This window comes from Lissotriton helveticus, chromosome 4_1 (genome assembly GCF_964261635.1).
Source record: "Lissotriton helveticus chromosome 4_1, aLisHel1.1, whole genome shotgun sequence".
Taxonomy (NCBI): Eukaryota; Metazoa; Chordata; class Amphibia; order Caudata; family Salamandridae; genus Lissotriton; species Lissotriton helveticus.
Window position 1 is genome coordinate 165,520,153 of NC_136063.1, and position 18,671 is coordinate 165,538,823.

The following is an 18,671-nucleotide window of genomic DNA, read 5'->3' on the forward strand; positions in this document are numbered from 1 at the left end:
TCAGGGATGTGTACTGGCGCCTACCCTATTTTCCCTCTACCTCAATGACGTCTCCCATTTGACCTCTCTTTCAACTGATGCTCCATCCTTAGTAGGCATCAAAACACAGATTCTCTTATTCGCGGATGATACCTTATTTATTACCAAAACCCTGAGTGGTTTGCAACAGCCATTACATTCCTTTCTGGAATTGTGCGCCTCTGGTGGTTTGGAAATCAACTCTGCGAAGACAAAGTTAATGTTTTTCAATATATATATATAGGTCTTTCAAAGGAAAGCTCCAGCAAGGAGGCGTTCCACTTGATAGTGTATGGATATTTAGGTATTTGGGAGTTACTCTACCCTCATGGAAACCCCAGTTGGACCTTTTGACTCTCAAACGTAGAAAAATATCAGGGGCCATAGCAAGAGAACATAACAGCTCTCTTACGAAACTGTTTGCCCTTATGCAAATTGCAATTTTATGATACCAAAGCTGCGAGTGCTTGTCTTTATGTTTCATTGTTATGGGGGGTTTCCAATCTTTCACCATGAACTAGATCATATAATAGTTTCTTGAGGAATCTGGTCCTCATACCAAAAAGTACCCCCCCTTAAGCCTCTGATGACGAATATATGTCATCGCACACTGGCAGGTAGAGCTAAATTGCGCCCCTTGCTGTTTTGGAGGAGGTTGTGGTCTTAGTCCGAACTCATGCAATATGACGACCCATTAAGGGTTGTGATGGCTGCTGATAGATTCCACAAATTACCTTGGCTAAGATAGGTCTAAAAGCTGTTATTAGCCATTGGTCTTTGGGATCTCTGGACTAACCAGCTTTCTAGCCTACCTCTTACAGCTAAGCTGTTGAAGGAACATGACTGTCATTCAGTTGACGAAAATGCAGTCAGAGCAAGCATTGGCCATCCTGTGATTGGAAGTTTTTATTATTTTAAATCTACATTCTTTCTGGAACCATATTAGGATACAATCTCATCCCCTTTAGATAGGGTACTACACTTCCACTTTAGGACAGGCATATTGCCTCTCTAGACTTACTGCTAGATGGGCTCCAGACAAAGATGAAGTGTGCCCATTATGTAAAATTGCTTCCGAATCTGTTGGACAGGTCTTATTTGCCTGTCATGGGTATGCTGGTATTCTTTGTACATGGATTACACACATATCCTGGCTGATGAGGGCACACAGTAGCCAAGTAGAGCTTAGTATACTCAGATTAGATTCGATTCAGGTATATGCATGTGCTGTTGCTAAGTTTCTGGGTAAAATGTGGGTTATTCGTGCAAAAGCAATGATTGTTATTGTATTACACCCTTATTATCTCCCAGTTTGTATCAGCAAACAATACACCTTCTCGTCTAGCTCAACTACAATAAATCCTTACGTGGTTATTATAGCTACTTTGTATGAATGTTGCCCTTTATTCTTGTGCTCTACAGTGTCTTTTCCATACAAACCATGGTTGCGAAAAGAGTACCCTTTTGTGCAGATGTTTTAAACATTTGTTCTATAATCTCTTATCACTTGGCTTTGTGAGGTTATGATCTTTTATTATTTTATCAAACTGATTTTACTATGTTTTTATATAATTTTTATTTTATGACCATTTTTGTATTTATTGTACGCTTTTATGACTAATGTTGTTGAATAAAGCACATTTAAATGAAACTCTTCAATACTTTATACTGTAAGTGTTAAACTTACTTTCAAACAGCAGGTCAGTGATATCCAGCTCAAGCGAAGGAATTATTTTACTAAACATCTTGTACTCCTTGCCAAACCGAGGCATTTGAATTATAAAGCAGGATGGTATCTGCCAAGATAAAAGGGAGAAAATACTTTCAACAATACATTCCTCAATCTAAAAAAAGAAAGGGGGTCCAAGCCCCCTCCTGCTGCACTTGGTCAGAGAACAACTTACCTCAGTAAGCTTTAAATCAGATGAGATGAAGGAGTGTGCCACCAGCTGCTGGACGTCCGGCACCACCATGTCCTCCTGCCTCTCCATGAAGATTTGGTAACAATAACACTCCTGTTCCTTCTGTCCTCCTGACCTACAGCAGATATCCAAGACAAGTCACAATCTTTTCAAATGTTCAGAATAAAGGCCCTAAGCTTTTCACCAATGTTTGAAAACCACAGTTATATTTAGAATTTTAAGACAAGTCAAATGAATGCCACAGAGAAATAATGTGGTTTTCCCAAAAGTTATATAAGCCATAAGCCACATGCTGCCAATGGATGTACTTGTATTGGAAGCCTCTCAGATGAATGGCAGGCTTCAATATTATAATATCTATTCATTGGAAATCCACAGAGGAAGCCACTGTCTTCTCCGATACCTGGTTGACTTCTCTATAAAAAAAAATCCATCATGTCCAAGTATGAAATAACATGTTTATAAGCTTTATACGAAGTCCACATGGTAATTAACCCCAAGGGTCTTTACACACACTCTTTCTGACACCAAAGTGGCTGGGAAGTGGAGCGCTGACGTCAGCAGGCAGCTGACTGCAAGGGTAGAAAGCCCCCGCCCGCATTCTGTGCAGCAGACGCGCGTAAGCAGATGCCTGAAACGCTAGCTGGAATTTTTTTAAACTGTTCTTACTTTTAAATTGCGGCGATTAGGGGAACCTAATTTTTATCACCCACCTTTTGTGTTTGTTCACCGACTGCTCCCTGGTCCATCACGGGTACGCCCGCTTGTTGTGGAGGGAGCCGCGGTCTTGATTACTTTACAGGTAGAGGCGGGGAAGTGGAGCGCTGACGTCAGCAGGCAGCTGACTGCAAGGGTAGAAAGACCAGGCCACACTCTCCGCGCAGCGGACGCGCGCGCCAAAGACAAGCCCGTCTGCGCCCTTCCGAGCCAGGATCGGGCCAAGGGCCAGAACCCCTAGTCCGACACCGTTTAGCTGTACTACAGATCTGCCCAAAGTAGACAATCAAGCTCCTCACACCAGTTACAGCATAGAGGCTCCTTCATTAAGGTAGGAGCCGGAACAGCTTTGGGCCGTGCACTCCCCTTTGTCTCAGAAATGTACTAACATGCATATGGAGGTCGGGACAGCACCTTGTTTTAACTGTGGCTTTGCATTTACTCACAACTCCAATTCAACTATGGGAAAGGAAAGCTGTACAATCAATGTAAATCAATCTCAACATAAACCCTTTTCCTTACTCAGTTTAAATTGCAGGTCTTTACCGAAACACAAATTTGAAATTTGTAATGTATTAATTGAAGAGAAACCCGATGCAATCTTCCTTACTGAAACCTGGCTCCACGAGAGCTCAGGTCCAGACATCGAGGTACCTTTCCCTGATAATTATGCAATAGTAAGGATTGACCGTATTAATAAAATAGGGGGTGGTATTGCCATTCTCTTCAAGAAAGAGTATAATTGCGACTTCACTCAGTTACCAATCCCCAACTGTGAAACTGGGTTGTTTAAGTTGTCTCTTACTCCAAATTTTATGTTTTCAGGAATACTTGTATACCGTGCCCCTAACTTCGCGGCCTCTTAGGCATCTGCTCTTCCGGAACTCATAAGTCCTTTGGTGATGAAGGCAGCCAATTTTTCCCTACTAGGAGACTTAAATATGCACTTAGAAAATCAAATTTGTAAAACAAGTACTGAGTTTATCTCTGACCTGGCAGCTTTAAATATAAACCTACTTAATTTAGGACCCACACATGAAGCGGGTCATTTACTTGATGCAATTTTTTCTAATCTAACTGGAATCAGCTGTCTACCCGCGTTGCCAACGTGTTGGTCTGATCATTATCTAATTAGATTTACACTCCAAGTTATAACCTATGAGTCAAAACTCCCAACTGGCCTTACAACGTTAACCAGAAATTGGAAAAAAATTAGATATTGAAATCTTGAATAATTTTATAAATACTCATCTCCCTTGTTCAGGTCAGGAACAGCTTTCTTGCTCAAAGCAATCTGTACACTTATTATCTAAATCTGTACATAAATGGCTCCTGACTGCAATAGACACATGTCTACCACTTTCTAATAAAAAGGCAAAGGGTCTTCGACCCCCAGCTGCCTGGTTCACGGACCTTCTGGACAAAGAAAAAGCTGAATGCAAAGTATTAGAACGCAGATGGAGAAAAAACTACACACCTGAGGCCAAAAATGCTTATAAAAATAAACTAAAAAACTATCACACTCTCTGCAGGAAAGCCAGAGCCAATAACGTATCCTCCACTATCTTAGAGGCTCTAAATTGTTCCAAAACATTATTCAATATGGTGAAGGAACTCATGGGCGCTAAAAGATTAGCCATGCCACCGGTCTTAAACGAGCAGCAATGCGAAACATTGGCCACCTTTTTTATTCAGAAAGTAGATAACATTTATCAAGGAATTACATCGGCCCAAGATAAATGTCGCTCTGTGCCAGTAATTTCACTGAAACCTCTTATCGCCAGTAATGAATGCAATAACGACAATGGGCCCCTTATGATCTCCAAGGGAACTCTAGATAGTTGGCCTATGTTGAATTCGGACACTTAAAAAAAAATCTCACTGACATCAAACCTGGATCCCCGAAAGACCCGCTGCCGTGTACGATACTTAAGCAGCTTGACTCCCTATCACTAGATGTTATTACTGATCTTCTTAATACTTCCTTACAGGATGAGACTGTTCCAGCTGATTGGAAGCATGCGATGATACATCCTCTTCTAAAAAAGGCAGGGGCCAATCCTGACCAACCTTCAAACTACCGGCCTATCTCTTTATTACCTGTGTTCTCAAAAATTCTTGAAAAACATGTGCATAAATATCTAGCTGAATTTGTCACTACTCAAAATGTATTGCCTACCTATCAATCAGGCTTTATAGCCGGTTTCTCGACAGAAACCACTTTGTTAGGAGTTACAGAAAATATACGTTGCCAATTGGATAAGGGAGAGACAGTGGCGCTTATCCTACTGGATTTAAGCGCCGCTTTCGATACGGTATCTCACACTGTATTAATAAGCACTCTCCACTCCTTGGGCATCCGCAACTCAGCACTTAATTGGCTCATCTCTTTTCTGACCGAGCGCACGTTCCAAGTTTTCTCTCGGACAGCTTGCTCTGACACGCATGTTTTTGCTCATGGTGTGCCACAGGGCTCTATACTAAGTCCTTTATTGTTTAATCTCTATATGAGTCCTTTGGCCAAAGTGGTAGAAAGCTCTGGGCTGGTAATGTATTCCTATGCGGACGATTCCCAGCTTATTTTCACACTTTCCTCCAAGAACACAAATGCTTCCTCTCCACTGAAAGTGGTTTTAACTAAAAAAGCATCATGGATGCAAGAAAACTTTCTAAAGTTAAATGGAGAAAAAACCGAAGTAATCATTTTCGGAAAAAATAAAAACTTATGGGGCCCATAACATTGGCCTCCCGAAATGGGTGCTTTTCCCTCTCCAGTTTGTCAGGCACGCAATTTGAGCATTATAATCGATGAGTCCCTTAAAATGCACCTGCAAGCAGTAAAAACCTCTGCTACATGTTTTGCCATTCGTAAATGGCTAAAAAAGATCTGCTTGATGTTACCTGACCCTACTAAGAAAACCGTAATTGATGCCTTGATTACTTCAAGGATTGACTATGGTAATGTGCTCTACCTGGGTTCAAATAAAGCCACTACACAAACTGCAGGTGATACAAAATTCAGCAGCTAGATTGCTATGTAAGACCCCTAGGACCTCTTCCACGGCCCAACATCTTCGGGATCTTCATTGGTTCAAGGTTGAAAACCGAGTCAAGTTCAAAACTCTTTGCTTTATTCATAAAATTAAGGCTGGAAGGGCTGCGAAGTACCTTCAATCTCTTGTCTGTCCTTATTTACCCTCTTGTCTTCTCTGCTCCTCCACGCTATTTGTCATTCCTAAAATCAAGCTCTCTAGGATGGGCGGGAGATCTTTTTCTTACTTAGGGCCCTCACTGTGGAATTCTTTGTCTTTTTCATTACGAAACGAGACAGATTACATCAAATTCCGTAAAGTTTTAAAAACATGGCTATTTAACATCTAGATACCCACCTTTGCTTGACTCTCCTTACGCAACTCCGTAAACTGCGCCGGGAAACCCTTGTTGGGTAGCTGCAGCGCAATATAAGTTTAATAAAATAAATAAATAAAATAAAAGGTAAAATGCTGTTTTGCATTTTGAGTCAACTTATGGGATCCTTCTGCTTCGTTCCTGTGCAACAATTGATGGTTACCTTTATTCTCCAGGAAGATTACATACTATTAAAAGTAATACAGCAGCCCATTGCCCAAGAAGTCTCTGAGACTCAGGAAATTTAGTGCATCACTTCTGGGATGGTCACAAGATAATGTATGACTTGGAGGAGATCTTTTTATTGTTTTGGGAGTGAACCGATACGTGAACTACAAAGCGAGCCCGCCACTCCTTCTAATGCCCGACGCCAGTTTCAATGAGGAGCACAGCAAAGCGAAGTGAGCTGGTGAGCTCCGCACTCCAGGTCTTTGAGCCCTGTGCTCCATTGCCCCCCTCTCGAGGATTTTATGCAGGAGTGGAGCAGAGGGGACAGGCGAGTGTGCTCCTGGGGATGGGGGGGGGGGAAGGGGTGGGGGGGAGGGTAGGCCAGGGCACAGAATCCGCAGGCCCGAGGATTTCATGTTGAGTGCTGTGGACGTTCTCTGGTTCCCTAAAGCTCTCCCAGTCCCAGTGGGGTTGGGCTTTAGACTGCTGAATGCGAGCCAGCCGTAGCAGGCAGTTAGTCTTTATGCAGCTGGAGAGTCCTTGGGAGGAGGGGGCATTTGGCTCATTTCTCAAAAAACCTCTTCTACCAGTTGCAGTATTTTTTGCCGGCCGGCATTTGGTCGGTGTGGCTGTGCTTCCTGGTGGGGAGCCTGCACTCTGCACACATATGTATCTTTTGCTGGATATTGCTAACTTTCTGTTTGTCATTTAAAAGCCTGGACCTGGTGTCTCCTGCTGCCTGATGATTTTGCCCCCCTTTATTTTATTACGTCTATCCCTGCTAAATTTATCATCACTGCTATCTATGCCTGATGGGCATTGTAAAATGAAATTTCTTCAAATTCAACCTCGTGACAAGCGTTATGTGGTTAGTGGTGGCTGGTGTCTGGGCGTGACCCTGGATTCGAAACATTGAAATATACTGAAATGGGGCGTGGCTTGGACGCCGGAGAAATGGCGGCGCAATTCTGTCCTCCTCCAGGCAGCTACGATCTCCTCAATACAGAAGGCTGCAATCCGACCCCATCCCCTGATCCAAGAGAGGCTTTGGATGTCGGAACATCATACCCGACGATTCTGAAAATCTGGGCCGAATCCGCACCCGGGAAGCCGAGGAAAACAGCCTTTTGCCCTGACCGCCGGAGACTGCAGGGCGAGACGGAGCACGGACCGGACTACACCCATGAGGCCTCCCGGAGCATCTGGCTCACCTCGTCGCTGTGCGGGGGAGTGTTTGTACAGCGCTGTGAATGTCTTCAGGAAACCAGACTTCAGCGGATGGCGTTACATCAGGGACGTGAGTAATTACAGCGCACTCGTACAAGAGTTTATCGGCAATTATAAAGGGGAAAACGGCGCGAAGAAATGACCTTTTAAAATGGCGGATTACCGGTGCACCCGATCTCTCGTACAAGACACCCTGCGCCCCCGCTGCTATGGTCCGCGCTACTGATACCAGGCTTACAGGACATTTTGCTCACAAGTAATGCTCCCTAATATGTGCACCCACTGTGTAATGGGCGAAATGGTGAAATCGATAAACTAATGGAAACAAATGAATACCAAGCCAGTGCACGTTAGTTGCCATTGTCTCACTAACGATTTTCTCTCAGTGAAGGACTTGCTCGGCCACAAGATTGTTGGAGGTCAGAGAACAGTACATACTTGCGCCCTGAATGTGACATTGATAGTATTTTCGACAGCAAGCTGCAAGCAAGAGACGCGCCACGCGTTGTACAAAATGGCGGCTACTACTGATGTCTCGCCATGTGGGGCTGTGTATCCAAACTAACTGTAATGCGCAAATAACATACCCATAAATACAGCGTGAATCACTATCCACAACTCCCCACTAGACCTAAAGGTACATCTGCGCGCTGGGAACTCTACATGAAGAAGCTTAATTAATCAGTGCGCTGCCCTATACTGGCGCAACACAACCCCGACACAGCGTTGTGAGCTTTGTGTAACCCAAGGAAACAAGCTGTATACTGTATATATTACTCTGCGCCGCAAATTAACGAAGGGAGTCACAACGGTGTTTCTGGACCAGACTAACAAAAGAAATATAAAGGCACTAGCAATCTCCCGCCAACTACCTTCAGAATGGGGGACAAAGATAATGGAAAAACTTCTAAACGTTTGAAGTCTGACCCACCGACACCAGTCAAGGGGAAAAAGGACCTAGCTGATGCGATGGAGACTATCTTGAGTAGACTAGAAGAAGTTAGAGACCTAGCCAAATCCACCAAAGAGGAGGTTGTTGCAGTTCGACAAGATATCAAGGACATCAATTCGAGGCTGACTGACTCCGAAAGCAGGATAAGTAAACTGGAAGATTCCGAAAATAAAACCTGAGGAGCCATCAAGAAACTCACCCTGTGCTCTGATCATCTTATAAGGAAAGATGCGGAGTTGGAGGACAGAAATAGGAGGGGGAATCTGAGCATTTTTGATATGCCAGAAAAATCGGAGGAATCCCTAGGATCATGCATAACCTTCCTTGAATAGTGGTTTACACAGGCCACAAATCTAACCTTCACTCAACCACTAGAGTTCGACAGGGCACATAGGGTACCGGGGCGTATAGTGTGCAAGCCGCTAAGATATCAACATACGGAGCAGATACTTACCTTTGTCCGCAAACATAACCATGTACTATGGAAAGGCCACAAAATCTTCATTTCACAGGACTTCAGTAAAGAAACTATGGATCTCAGGAAAGCTTTCCTTGCAATGAGACCACAACTAAAGTCACTTGGATACATGTATGGTTTTGTTGGGCCGACCAAGTTCAAAGTAACAATACAGGGTGTAACTCATGTGTTCTCTGAACCACAAAAGCTGCAACACCTACTATTCAACCAGGGTGACGGCAATATGGAAGTTTCCCCCTCGGACCAGATGGGCGCTACTGCACCTGGTCTAGCATGAGCATTTGATTAACCTGAACTAATTGACCCATGATCTCTGACTTCTCATAGTCCAACTAACTGAGCTCTAAACATGCCCCCACCATCGGGTGTCTTCGATCTGTATTATGTTCCATATGCTCTGAGACCATGGCTTTAGTCATTCAGGATGTGGCCTCAAATTGCTAGAAATACAGGCCGGAAACGAGTGCTTAGTTTTACTGCTCTACTAGTATGTTCATGGCTCACCCGCTTTGTTCTATGATCCATTTGAATGCAATGTCAGCTGTGCTTCCCATGCTCCGAATTTGACATTATAGTCTCTATAGAGCCTTTTGCAGAAATTGCTGTTGAGATTACTATGCTAGTTTTCTTATGTTCCAATACTTGCGTAATATGTTGTAACTTTGTTCTGTAGTACATGTGGCACATGTACTAGGTTTTATGTTGGTACATGTATTAGGTTTTATGTACCATCTGGGCATTCCATCAGTTATTCATCAGTTATTATTGATGTACCTCAATCCCACTGCTACAGTCACTGTAAGGTGTCACTATAGTGGCCTTTCATGAGTTCACTGGTAATAGCACTGGTAATATCACTACTATTCAACCTCTTTGTCTACGTAATTGTTACATTCTTGATCGGAATTGTGTTTTGCAGCTCTTACGATTAATAGTTTTGAGTGAGCTGCTTGGAGGCGGCCTCACGGTCTTTCCCGAGTCGCCATGCTCTTTTTCTACTATTGGGGTGGGAGGGGAGGGTTCTGGGAAAGGGAGGTGGGTGGAGGGAGGATGGAAGGGGTGAGGGGGGGATTGTTTTTGCATACTTTGTTTTTGCATACTTTGTCTTGTTTTGCTTTGTTTTCTCTAAATTGCATCCTAGCTTGCAACCGATTGTGCTTCTTGAAACCAATGCGGCTCTTACCTACACTAACATTATGTCCAGCGTACTACTGCACCCACTGTGCTTAAGCCCAACTGCAACCTCTAATATTGATATAGCTCACAGCAGTATATCAGAATGTTATACATACGACAGATGATGGCTCCTACTATAGACACTCCCGTAGGGGCGACAACCATAGATAACCTTAAAATACTCTCACTGAATGTGAAGGGTTTGAACCAACCGATTAAACGACAAAAAATACTTGATTACCTTCGTAGGCAAAAGGGAGACATAGCCCTAGTACAAGAAACAAAACTAGAGACGAAACACTTTCATACCCTACGTAACAAGTTCTTTACTGAAGTGGTGGGCTCCGGAGCTATATCGAAGAAAAACGGGGTAGTGATATTACTAGCAAGGAAGGCCAATGTGGAAGTGGTTTCCTCCTCTGTGGACACGAAAGGCAGATGGATCTCGGTGAAATTAATCAAGGACGGCACTGAATTTTACATTACAACGTTATACGCCCCAACACACATGAACCTTCTTTCTGCTTAGAACTCGCGAAACAGATCGACACTATTCCGGACTCAGCGGTTCATATTTTAGCAGGTGATTTCAACCTTCCGTTTGACCCTGCCCTAGATAGGGACTCTAAGTGCACCTTCCGACCAGGCAAAGCCCATAAGGAATTCACGAAGCTATGTAACAGATTTAACATGATAGACACATGGCGTATACAAAACCCCGACGGTAGAGACTACTCTTTCTACTCTCCGCCTCAAGACTCGTTTTCAAGAATTGATTACATATTCATAACTAGAAACGCTGTAGCCAGAATAGAGGACACAAACATTGCACCGAGACTCGTCTCTGACCACTCTTGCGTATCACTTACTTTATCAAATGTCAAACCAACAGTCCGCCAGTCACTGTGGCGCCTTAACGACGCCATTCTAAACGATAAGAAACATAGAGAAACTATAAAATGCACCCTCAAAGAATTCTTAACAATTAATAACAAGCATTTACAATGCAATGGTTTTGCCTTTGTTAAAGTTAGAGCTATTGGCATTGCTCTTGACATTATTTTTATTTATGTTTTTTTTAACATAAATAAATGGCATTGTCATTTACAATGCCACTAGCTTTATCTCTCGCAAATGACACACACAAACACACACAGAGCCCCCCCACACACACACACAGAGCCCCCCACACACACAGCCACACAAAGCCCCCCACACACACAGCCACACAAAGCTTCCTACACACACAGCCACACAGAGCCCTCCACACACACCCACACAGCACAAGCGGGCAACAGGGGCACACGGAGGCACAAGCAAACCACTTCATAAAGATATACTGAACTCTAGCTACAAACTTTAATAGAGCCACCCGCGACCAACTGCATCAAAGAGATTATCAGAACTGTCAATGTAATATTAAAATGCATTTTGTTTATGAGGGATTCTTCATAATCACTTCTCCATAAATGTATTTTTTCTAATAACCCGAGTGGTCTTATTTTTGTGTTTTCCGTTGCTTATTTATTGTGTATTGCTGTTAAACGAACTTATTTTCAGGTCTCATTACAGACAGAAGTAGCTTTCTGCCAGAGCCCATGCCATCAGCACCAAAAACATGCACCGGGTTGGGATTTTAGGTTATTCCCCCTTCCACCACTGCTCCTTTGGTTCCTTCAGCCATTGCCAGGGTTTGCCTGGAAGCCAGAAGCAGCCCCAACAAAAATATTCAAACCAATGTTTCATTGCATTTGCTTTTTATCTTAACTTGATTTGTCATACAGATGTGCCAGTTACAGTGAACCTGGGGGAGCTGGGAAAATGTAGGAGAGGTGCCAGCAGCAGCAGCAGCCATCTGCCTTCAAAAGCTGACCCCAAGGGTTCCCACCCATCTGGAAAATGTCCAATGGCAAAAACAAATGGGTAGCCCAGCACTGCCCGCCTCTTGTTTATTAATAGAGTTATGTGAGTGCTGTGATACAGAAATAATTTGGGACTGGTGCAGTAAATTATCTTTCAGAAACTCCCTAGTGCAATAATCATACAGAATTCTCCACTCGGTAGCGTTTGCATCCTAGAGCGACAGTCGCGGAGTGGTTAGTTGGAAGATGGCACAGAGTGAGAAAAAGTCCAAGAGGTGTAAAAGCTGTCAGGAGTCGCCTCTCAGGCTGCTGTGCTCTCTGTCTCCTTGTAGAATCATCTGTGCGATGAACCAGAGCTCCAAGAGTCCTCGCTCTGTCCCAAGGAGGTCCTACCCTGTGTACGTTTCACAGCTTCAGCCGCCTGCAGATACAGAGGGTTCTTGGAGTAGCCTTTCGGCTTCACACTGAGAAGTCCATCAAAAGATGCTGCTTCAGAGCAGGTGACCAGAGCCTAGGTCTGTGGAGCTGGGATTGCCTCGTGCAATTAAAGGCCACACATGCTTATCTGGGTGGAAATGCCTCAAGTCATATTTTAATACACCCAATGTCAAAATAATGTGAATTGTCTTAGGATAGCACTACAGTTTGCATTATAAATTTGTTGAAAATGTGTCAGTAAATTTGGAATAAATGCAGTCATACATCATCAAGATCTGCATCTAATAAATGAGCTGTGCTGCAGAACCACATAACTTCCTAATGTACCTGGTTTATGGGATGGTCCTGGGTGACCATACGCACTCTGGTCCATCCCGCTAACTTTTATGGGCAAAAAAAATGGTGCGTTTCGAAGTCCAAATACCAGTTGCAGAAGAAACCTACAACATCCGTCCCTCTCCCCCTACCAATCCTTCTCCGTAGCCTCAAAAAATATCACCAAGGAACCCACATGTGGGGAAAAAATTATCTAATCGAACATGCAGATTTGCATTTTTTTTTACATATTCGGATTACACCAACCACCGAATAAATTGTTCCAAAATATATATCCCCAAAGTACAAAAAACATAAAAATTAACAGAATCTTCGCATTCCCAACACTTGAATAAAGAAGAGGTGCAAAGCCAATAGGTCTGTGTTTAATGTGCTAACACATGCAGCGTGAAACAAGTTGAGGGGAGCTGGCAGGAGAGGACTAAGGGAGCTGTAGTTGCAAAGTAGTTCCTCATGAAGTTCAATGCAAGCACTCGGGTGGAAGCGGAAGGATACACTCATACAAACAGTTGCATTGGATGACACAGGGATTTACATGAGTCGATTTTCCACTTGCTGTGTTCACAAAGCTGACATCCTGATGCAGCGGCACATTTTTTTTTCTAACCAGGAAAAATGTTTTACCGGACAATATGTGTGGGCGTGATGTCACAATTTTGACATCTTAATATACACACCCAGGGAAATGAAATAATTAAACGTGCACACTAGGCCCGGCCTGTTCCGTGGTTTGCCTTGGACCTGGGATATTTGTGCGGGGTTTGGCCGGGCTCGAAGGAGGGCGTGTGTGTCACAGGCGGCAGATACTGAAAGCTAGAAGCTTGCTCTCCAGGATAAAGGGTCGTTGTGCATCTGCTGTTATCCGCGCTGCTCAGAGCTGCTTGTAAATCCGAGTAATGAAGTTCCCGCCGAGAGCTCTTTCCACCGACAGCATACATACATACATGCCTATTCACGAGCACGGGCCCCTCTGTTTGCACTGTACCCTTTCTCACCGTGTTCGTGCGCCGCCTCCGCCTGCAGCCTATGGAGAACCCTGCTTCCATCAGGGGAGGTGTGACCTTGCGAGGCCAGCATCAGGAAACAAGCGGGAGGGGGCGGGAAAGGGGGGTGGAGAGACGCAGAAGTGCCGGCAATGCCGGACCAGATTCGGGGGCGTTCCCGGCTTTCGGCTGACGTCGCGTGACGTCGGCAAAAGCCAAAGAATCTCGGGAACGCCCCCGAATCTGGTCCGGCATTGACGGACAGGCCCCTCGTCCAATGGCTATGCTCCATTTATGGAGCCAGCCAATGAATGACGAGGGCCGACCCAAACCCACACTACAGTTCTCATTAGGTTTTCGCCTGCGCGAAAAAGATGCGCAGAGCGCATCTTTTCGCCAGGCAAAACCTAAAAAGGATGACACCTCTGACTTAATCCGATGGGAAGCTCTAAAGACCACCATAAGGGGACTCATCATAAAACTATCCTCTGCAATAAACAAAAATCATAACGCCGCCCTCTTAAAACTAGAAAAAGACATCTCGAAACTACAAAACGAATACCTAAACAATAGAAGTGCAAAATCGCTGACTGACTTGACCAACCAAAAATATGCCTATAATAAACTAGTAAGTGTAAAAACAGGAGTCTGGTTAGACAGAAGGAAACGTTTTAAAATCTGCGAGTCTAATAAGGCGGGAAAAGGACTAGCAGCCTACCTTAAATTTAAAATTAAAAAAAACACGATTGATTCCCTATTAGATGACAAAGGCACCCCCAATTCGGACCCCACTAAAATTGCCGACTTATTCAAAGACTTCTATGAGAAGTTATATGCCAGGAATGTAAATGTGGGAAAAGAGAGAGTGGAGGATTACCTCTCCAGGTGCGCACTACCAACTCTTACCCCCTCAGAACAAGAGTCCTTAAACGAACCGATATCTGAGACAGAAGTTGCAGATGCGATCAAGTCTCTTAAAAGTGGGAAGGCCCCTGGCTCAGACGGATTTACGGCAACATTTTATAAATGTTTCGCACAAACGCTTACGATACCACTTCTAAACGTGTTTCACGAGATTAGTGTCACGGGAGAGGTAAAGGGAACGTTGGCTGAAACAGTGATTGCTGTGATACCCAAGGAAGGGAAAGACTCTAAACTCCCCAAAAACTATAGGCCCATCTCGTTAATAAACTTGGATTGTAAGCTTTTGGCCTCAATCCTAGCAAGACGTATCCAGAGAGTGCTGCCGTCCTTAATCCACCCCTCACAAGCCGGCTTTCTGAAAAACAGATTGTCAAGTGACAATACCAGAATCCTAGCTCACGCAATCGAAAAGGCTAAGCTCCTCTCCACGCCCACCGCTGCGATAACACTTGACGCAGAAAAGGCGTTCGACAAGGTGGATTGGACATATCTGGAAGCAGTACTATATAAATTCAAGCTGGGTCCTCTCTTTACTAAACTGGTAATGTCGCTATATGCTTGTCCTACTGCAAGAGTGAGGGCTGGTGGAGCTTTCTCCTCACCTTTCTGTGGAAAGGTCGAGGTCCCTACCTTAGCGGGGAAGCATCCTCGCGCGGGGGACTACTTGTCTAACCTGGATTGCACCTTGTTTCCTTTCCCTAGGAGTTCTGCTCTCTCTCGTCCCCTGCAGGTACGCCAGGAACCGGCGTCGGAAGACGGGATGCCGGAAGCAGTTCCCCGTGACCCCGGAAGTCCCTCCCCCTGCTCCGACCCGAATGATAGAAAAGCCGACGATCCACAAGGAAGGGGGTTCCAACCGTCGGACTCGTGGCAGGAGGCAGTAAGGAAGGAACCGGAGCTGAGAGCGAGAGGTGAAGAGGTGGAGAGTCGAGTCGAGACAGCAGAGGAGGACGCCGACGACGACGTGTGGTCTGAGGACTGGTGGAGTCCTCAGGAGGTGCCTGGAGAGCGGCCGCAACTCACCAGGGAGTTGCGGCGGGCCACGTGAGTAACCACTATCCTTCTCCGTGGGTCCCTTGTATAGTTTAGTGTACATATTGTAAAAATGCCACACAACCCCCTGAGCACTGTGACACTGTAAATAGACATAGGACACTTCCAATCCCTTGAGCACACTGTTCACCTCTTTTCCCCCCCCCCCTTTGTGTCGTCGGTTGCTTCCACCTTCCCCCCGTCCACCCCTCCCTCACCTCGCCTTTTCCGTTCCCCCACAACCCGGTGTTGGTGCTGGTTACGTTAAGTCAGGAGAGCAGGAAACTAACGGCTCTCTTTTCCTCTCGTCCCAAACCTCCGAGGCCCACCGGTGTGTCATACAGGACCAGACGACCCCGCCGCGAGTGAGGAATCCCATCGCCCGGACAACGTCAGGAGAAAACCCCGTGTCCAGACAACCTCAGCCCAGCAGTGGGGAAAGAAACCCCCTCCCCGGGACATCTCTTCTCACCCCGGATAACGTACCAGATACCTGTGCAACCCTCGCAGAGACTACCTCCCCCCCCTGTACCTTGACCACAATAAAACAGGCTCATTATAGCGCATTACATCTGGCCTCCCCGCTTGTCATTCCGGCCCGCCGAAGCCCACAACCCACACTTTCAAACTGGAACAAGGGACTAGACAGGGATGCCCTTGTCCCCATCCCTATTCCTCCTGGCAATTGAACCCTTCTTGTACCACATTTGGGAGAATGCTGACATCCCGGGAATTCCATTTAATGACTGTATCATCAAACTCACGGCATACGCTGATGATGTTTTAGTCCTAAGTGAGCAAGCTGATAGAGCTATACCTGCCTTGCTTTCCACGATCGAGGAGTTCTCTTGTGTGTCTGGCTACTCCCTGAATAAGGACAAAACTGAGGTGAAAATGCTAAACAATATGAGTGATAAAAATATTCTAGGCGATCCTGGACTTACCTGGCAACCGAAGAGCTTCAAATACCTGGGCCTGGAGTTTGAGAAGGACCTAATTATGACACTGAAAATTAACGAAGATTTACTTTTCAAGAAAGTACACAAACTACTGGAAGGGTGGTCTCCGAAATTTTTGTCATGGTGGGGTAGAGCGGAGACATTATTTATTTCAAGGGTTTTATATAGCGCTGCTGGACCCTGGAGTATCGGAGCGCTTTACAACAGAGTTAGACACAATAGGATAGAATAGCAATATATGCAGAATTAGCAATATATGCAGAATTAGCAACGGGATACAGTTTGCAAAAAGTATATGATAAGGTGGGGGAGTAAGAGACAGGTAAAAATTAAAAATAGGCGAAACAGTTAACAGGGGAGAAGATGTTGAATTCAGACAAGGTGGGGGGAGGGTATAAGAGTAGAGATTATAAAAGATGATTAAAGATGATGGTCACCCCCTTAATTAATTATATGGCAAGCATGCTCCCTATGACCTTTTCAGAGGACTTCCTACAAAAAATAGACAAATTATTTAGTAATTTCCTATGGTAGGGGAAGAAACCCAGAATCTCTATGAAAAAACTACAACTCCCAAAACTTAAAGGTGGTCTAGGCTTACCCAATTTCAGAAACTATCAAACTGCTTTCTTGTGTAAACAAGGGGCTTGATGGTTCAATGAAGGACATGGCTATACGCCGCTGTGGATCAATATGGAGAAGTCTCTCATAGGCAAAGCCCCTCTCTCAACGGTACTCACCATGGACCTGTCACACCTCACACACTTTAGGTACATTATGCTCAACACCAAAAGAGCTCTTCTCAGGCTAGACCATACCCATAAATCTGGCCTGCAGATGAAGAAGTCGGCTTCCTCATCCCTATGGCATAATCCACTCATCAAGATCAATGGCTCGTCCCCTTATTGGGAACATTGGTCAGACAAAGGCATCAACGTGGTCTCGGATCTTTACGAGGGGCACTTACCATTACCTTTCTCCTCGATCCAGTCTAAACATTCCCTATAACCAATTGACTTCTATGCATTTCTAAAGCTAAAGTCAGCCGTGTCCACGCTTTCGTTCACACTCTCAGCACCTTGGTTAAAATCGATGCTCCCTCACCTACAATCCTCAGGTCACTTTGTCTCAAAAGTATACAAACTGTTCGCACCGACACCAGGCAAATCACTAAGACGAAACGAGCTTAAATGGGAAGCAGAAGCTAACAATACCGGAATAGATATTAACTGGGATAGGATCCACGCTTCAGCCCTCACACACAAAGTATCACCAATCCTTTCGCAAACCAAATACATGATACTTAACAGGGTGTTCTGGACCCCCCAAAAATTATTTAAACTTAATCTAAGAGATACCCCCACTTGTTGGAACTGCTCCCTAGCTGATGGTGACCTGCCACACATGCTATTCCACTGTCCTATGCTACACAAATACTGGTCCAACGTCTTTGACTACATTGAACACATATTCGACATCAAACCGAGGAGGGAATTCATTTACATAATCCTGGGGGCCATTGATCCAATGTTATTAAGAGACCATGATCGCCAACTCCTTGACCTGCTACTCACCCTGGCGTGCAAAGTTGTCCTCTGCCACTGGAAGGCAGCTTCAGAGGTCTCTTTCATTGCTTGGAAGGAGTGGCTGTCTTGCATCAGAGGAATAGATAATCCTGCTATACACTATTCCCCTTGGCAAGTTACCAACAAGAAACTCTGGACCACTCTTGATGCATCTTCCTTCTCCTTTGACCCGCCGTAGTATGTCCATGACTCACCAGGCGCTTTAGAACGCCCGGCAAGTAGCCACCGGAGGCAAGGCACAATAGTACGCTGCTACTCTATTATAGTCCAGCACATTACCATACACTACCAGTAAGATCTTGAACTTTAGTTGTTGAGCTCCATTATGGTTTCGCAAGCTATATCATGGGAAAAAGATGCATGAGCACAATGGTTGGTTGCATACTGTACATTTCAACACCAACTGTTAAACAAAACCACACTGAGCTGCACTACTATGCTGTATCCTGACACTATATAGCGGAACTGTAATTTTATTCTCATAC

The 18,671-nt window shown here is 44.8% G+C and overlaps 1 protein-coding gene across 2 annotated transcripts in view; it reads right to left on the reverse strand.

Annotated features, from left to right (window-relative positions):
- LOC144828458 (ubiquitin carboxyl-terminal hydrolase CYLD-like) overlaps positions 1-18,671 on the reverse strand; it is a 677,169-nt gene that overhangs the window by 80,213 nt on the left and 578,285 nt on the right. For both annotated transcript variants that reach the window (XM_078686635.1, XM_078686637.1), the window contains 2 exons: positions 1,923-2,055; positions 1,706-1,814 (listed from right to left, as the gene is read on the reverse strand). In XM_078686635.1, the coding sequence (XP_078542761.1) occupies positions 1,706-1,814; positions 1,923-2,055 (242 nt within the window). The remainder of the gene's footprint in view (positions 1-1,705; positions 1,815-1,922; positions 2,056-18,671) is intronic.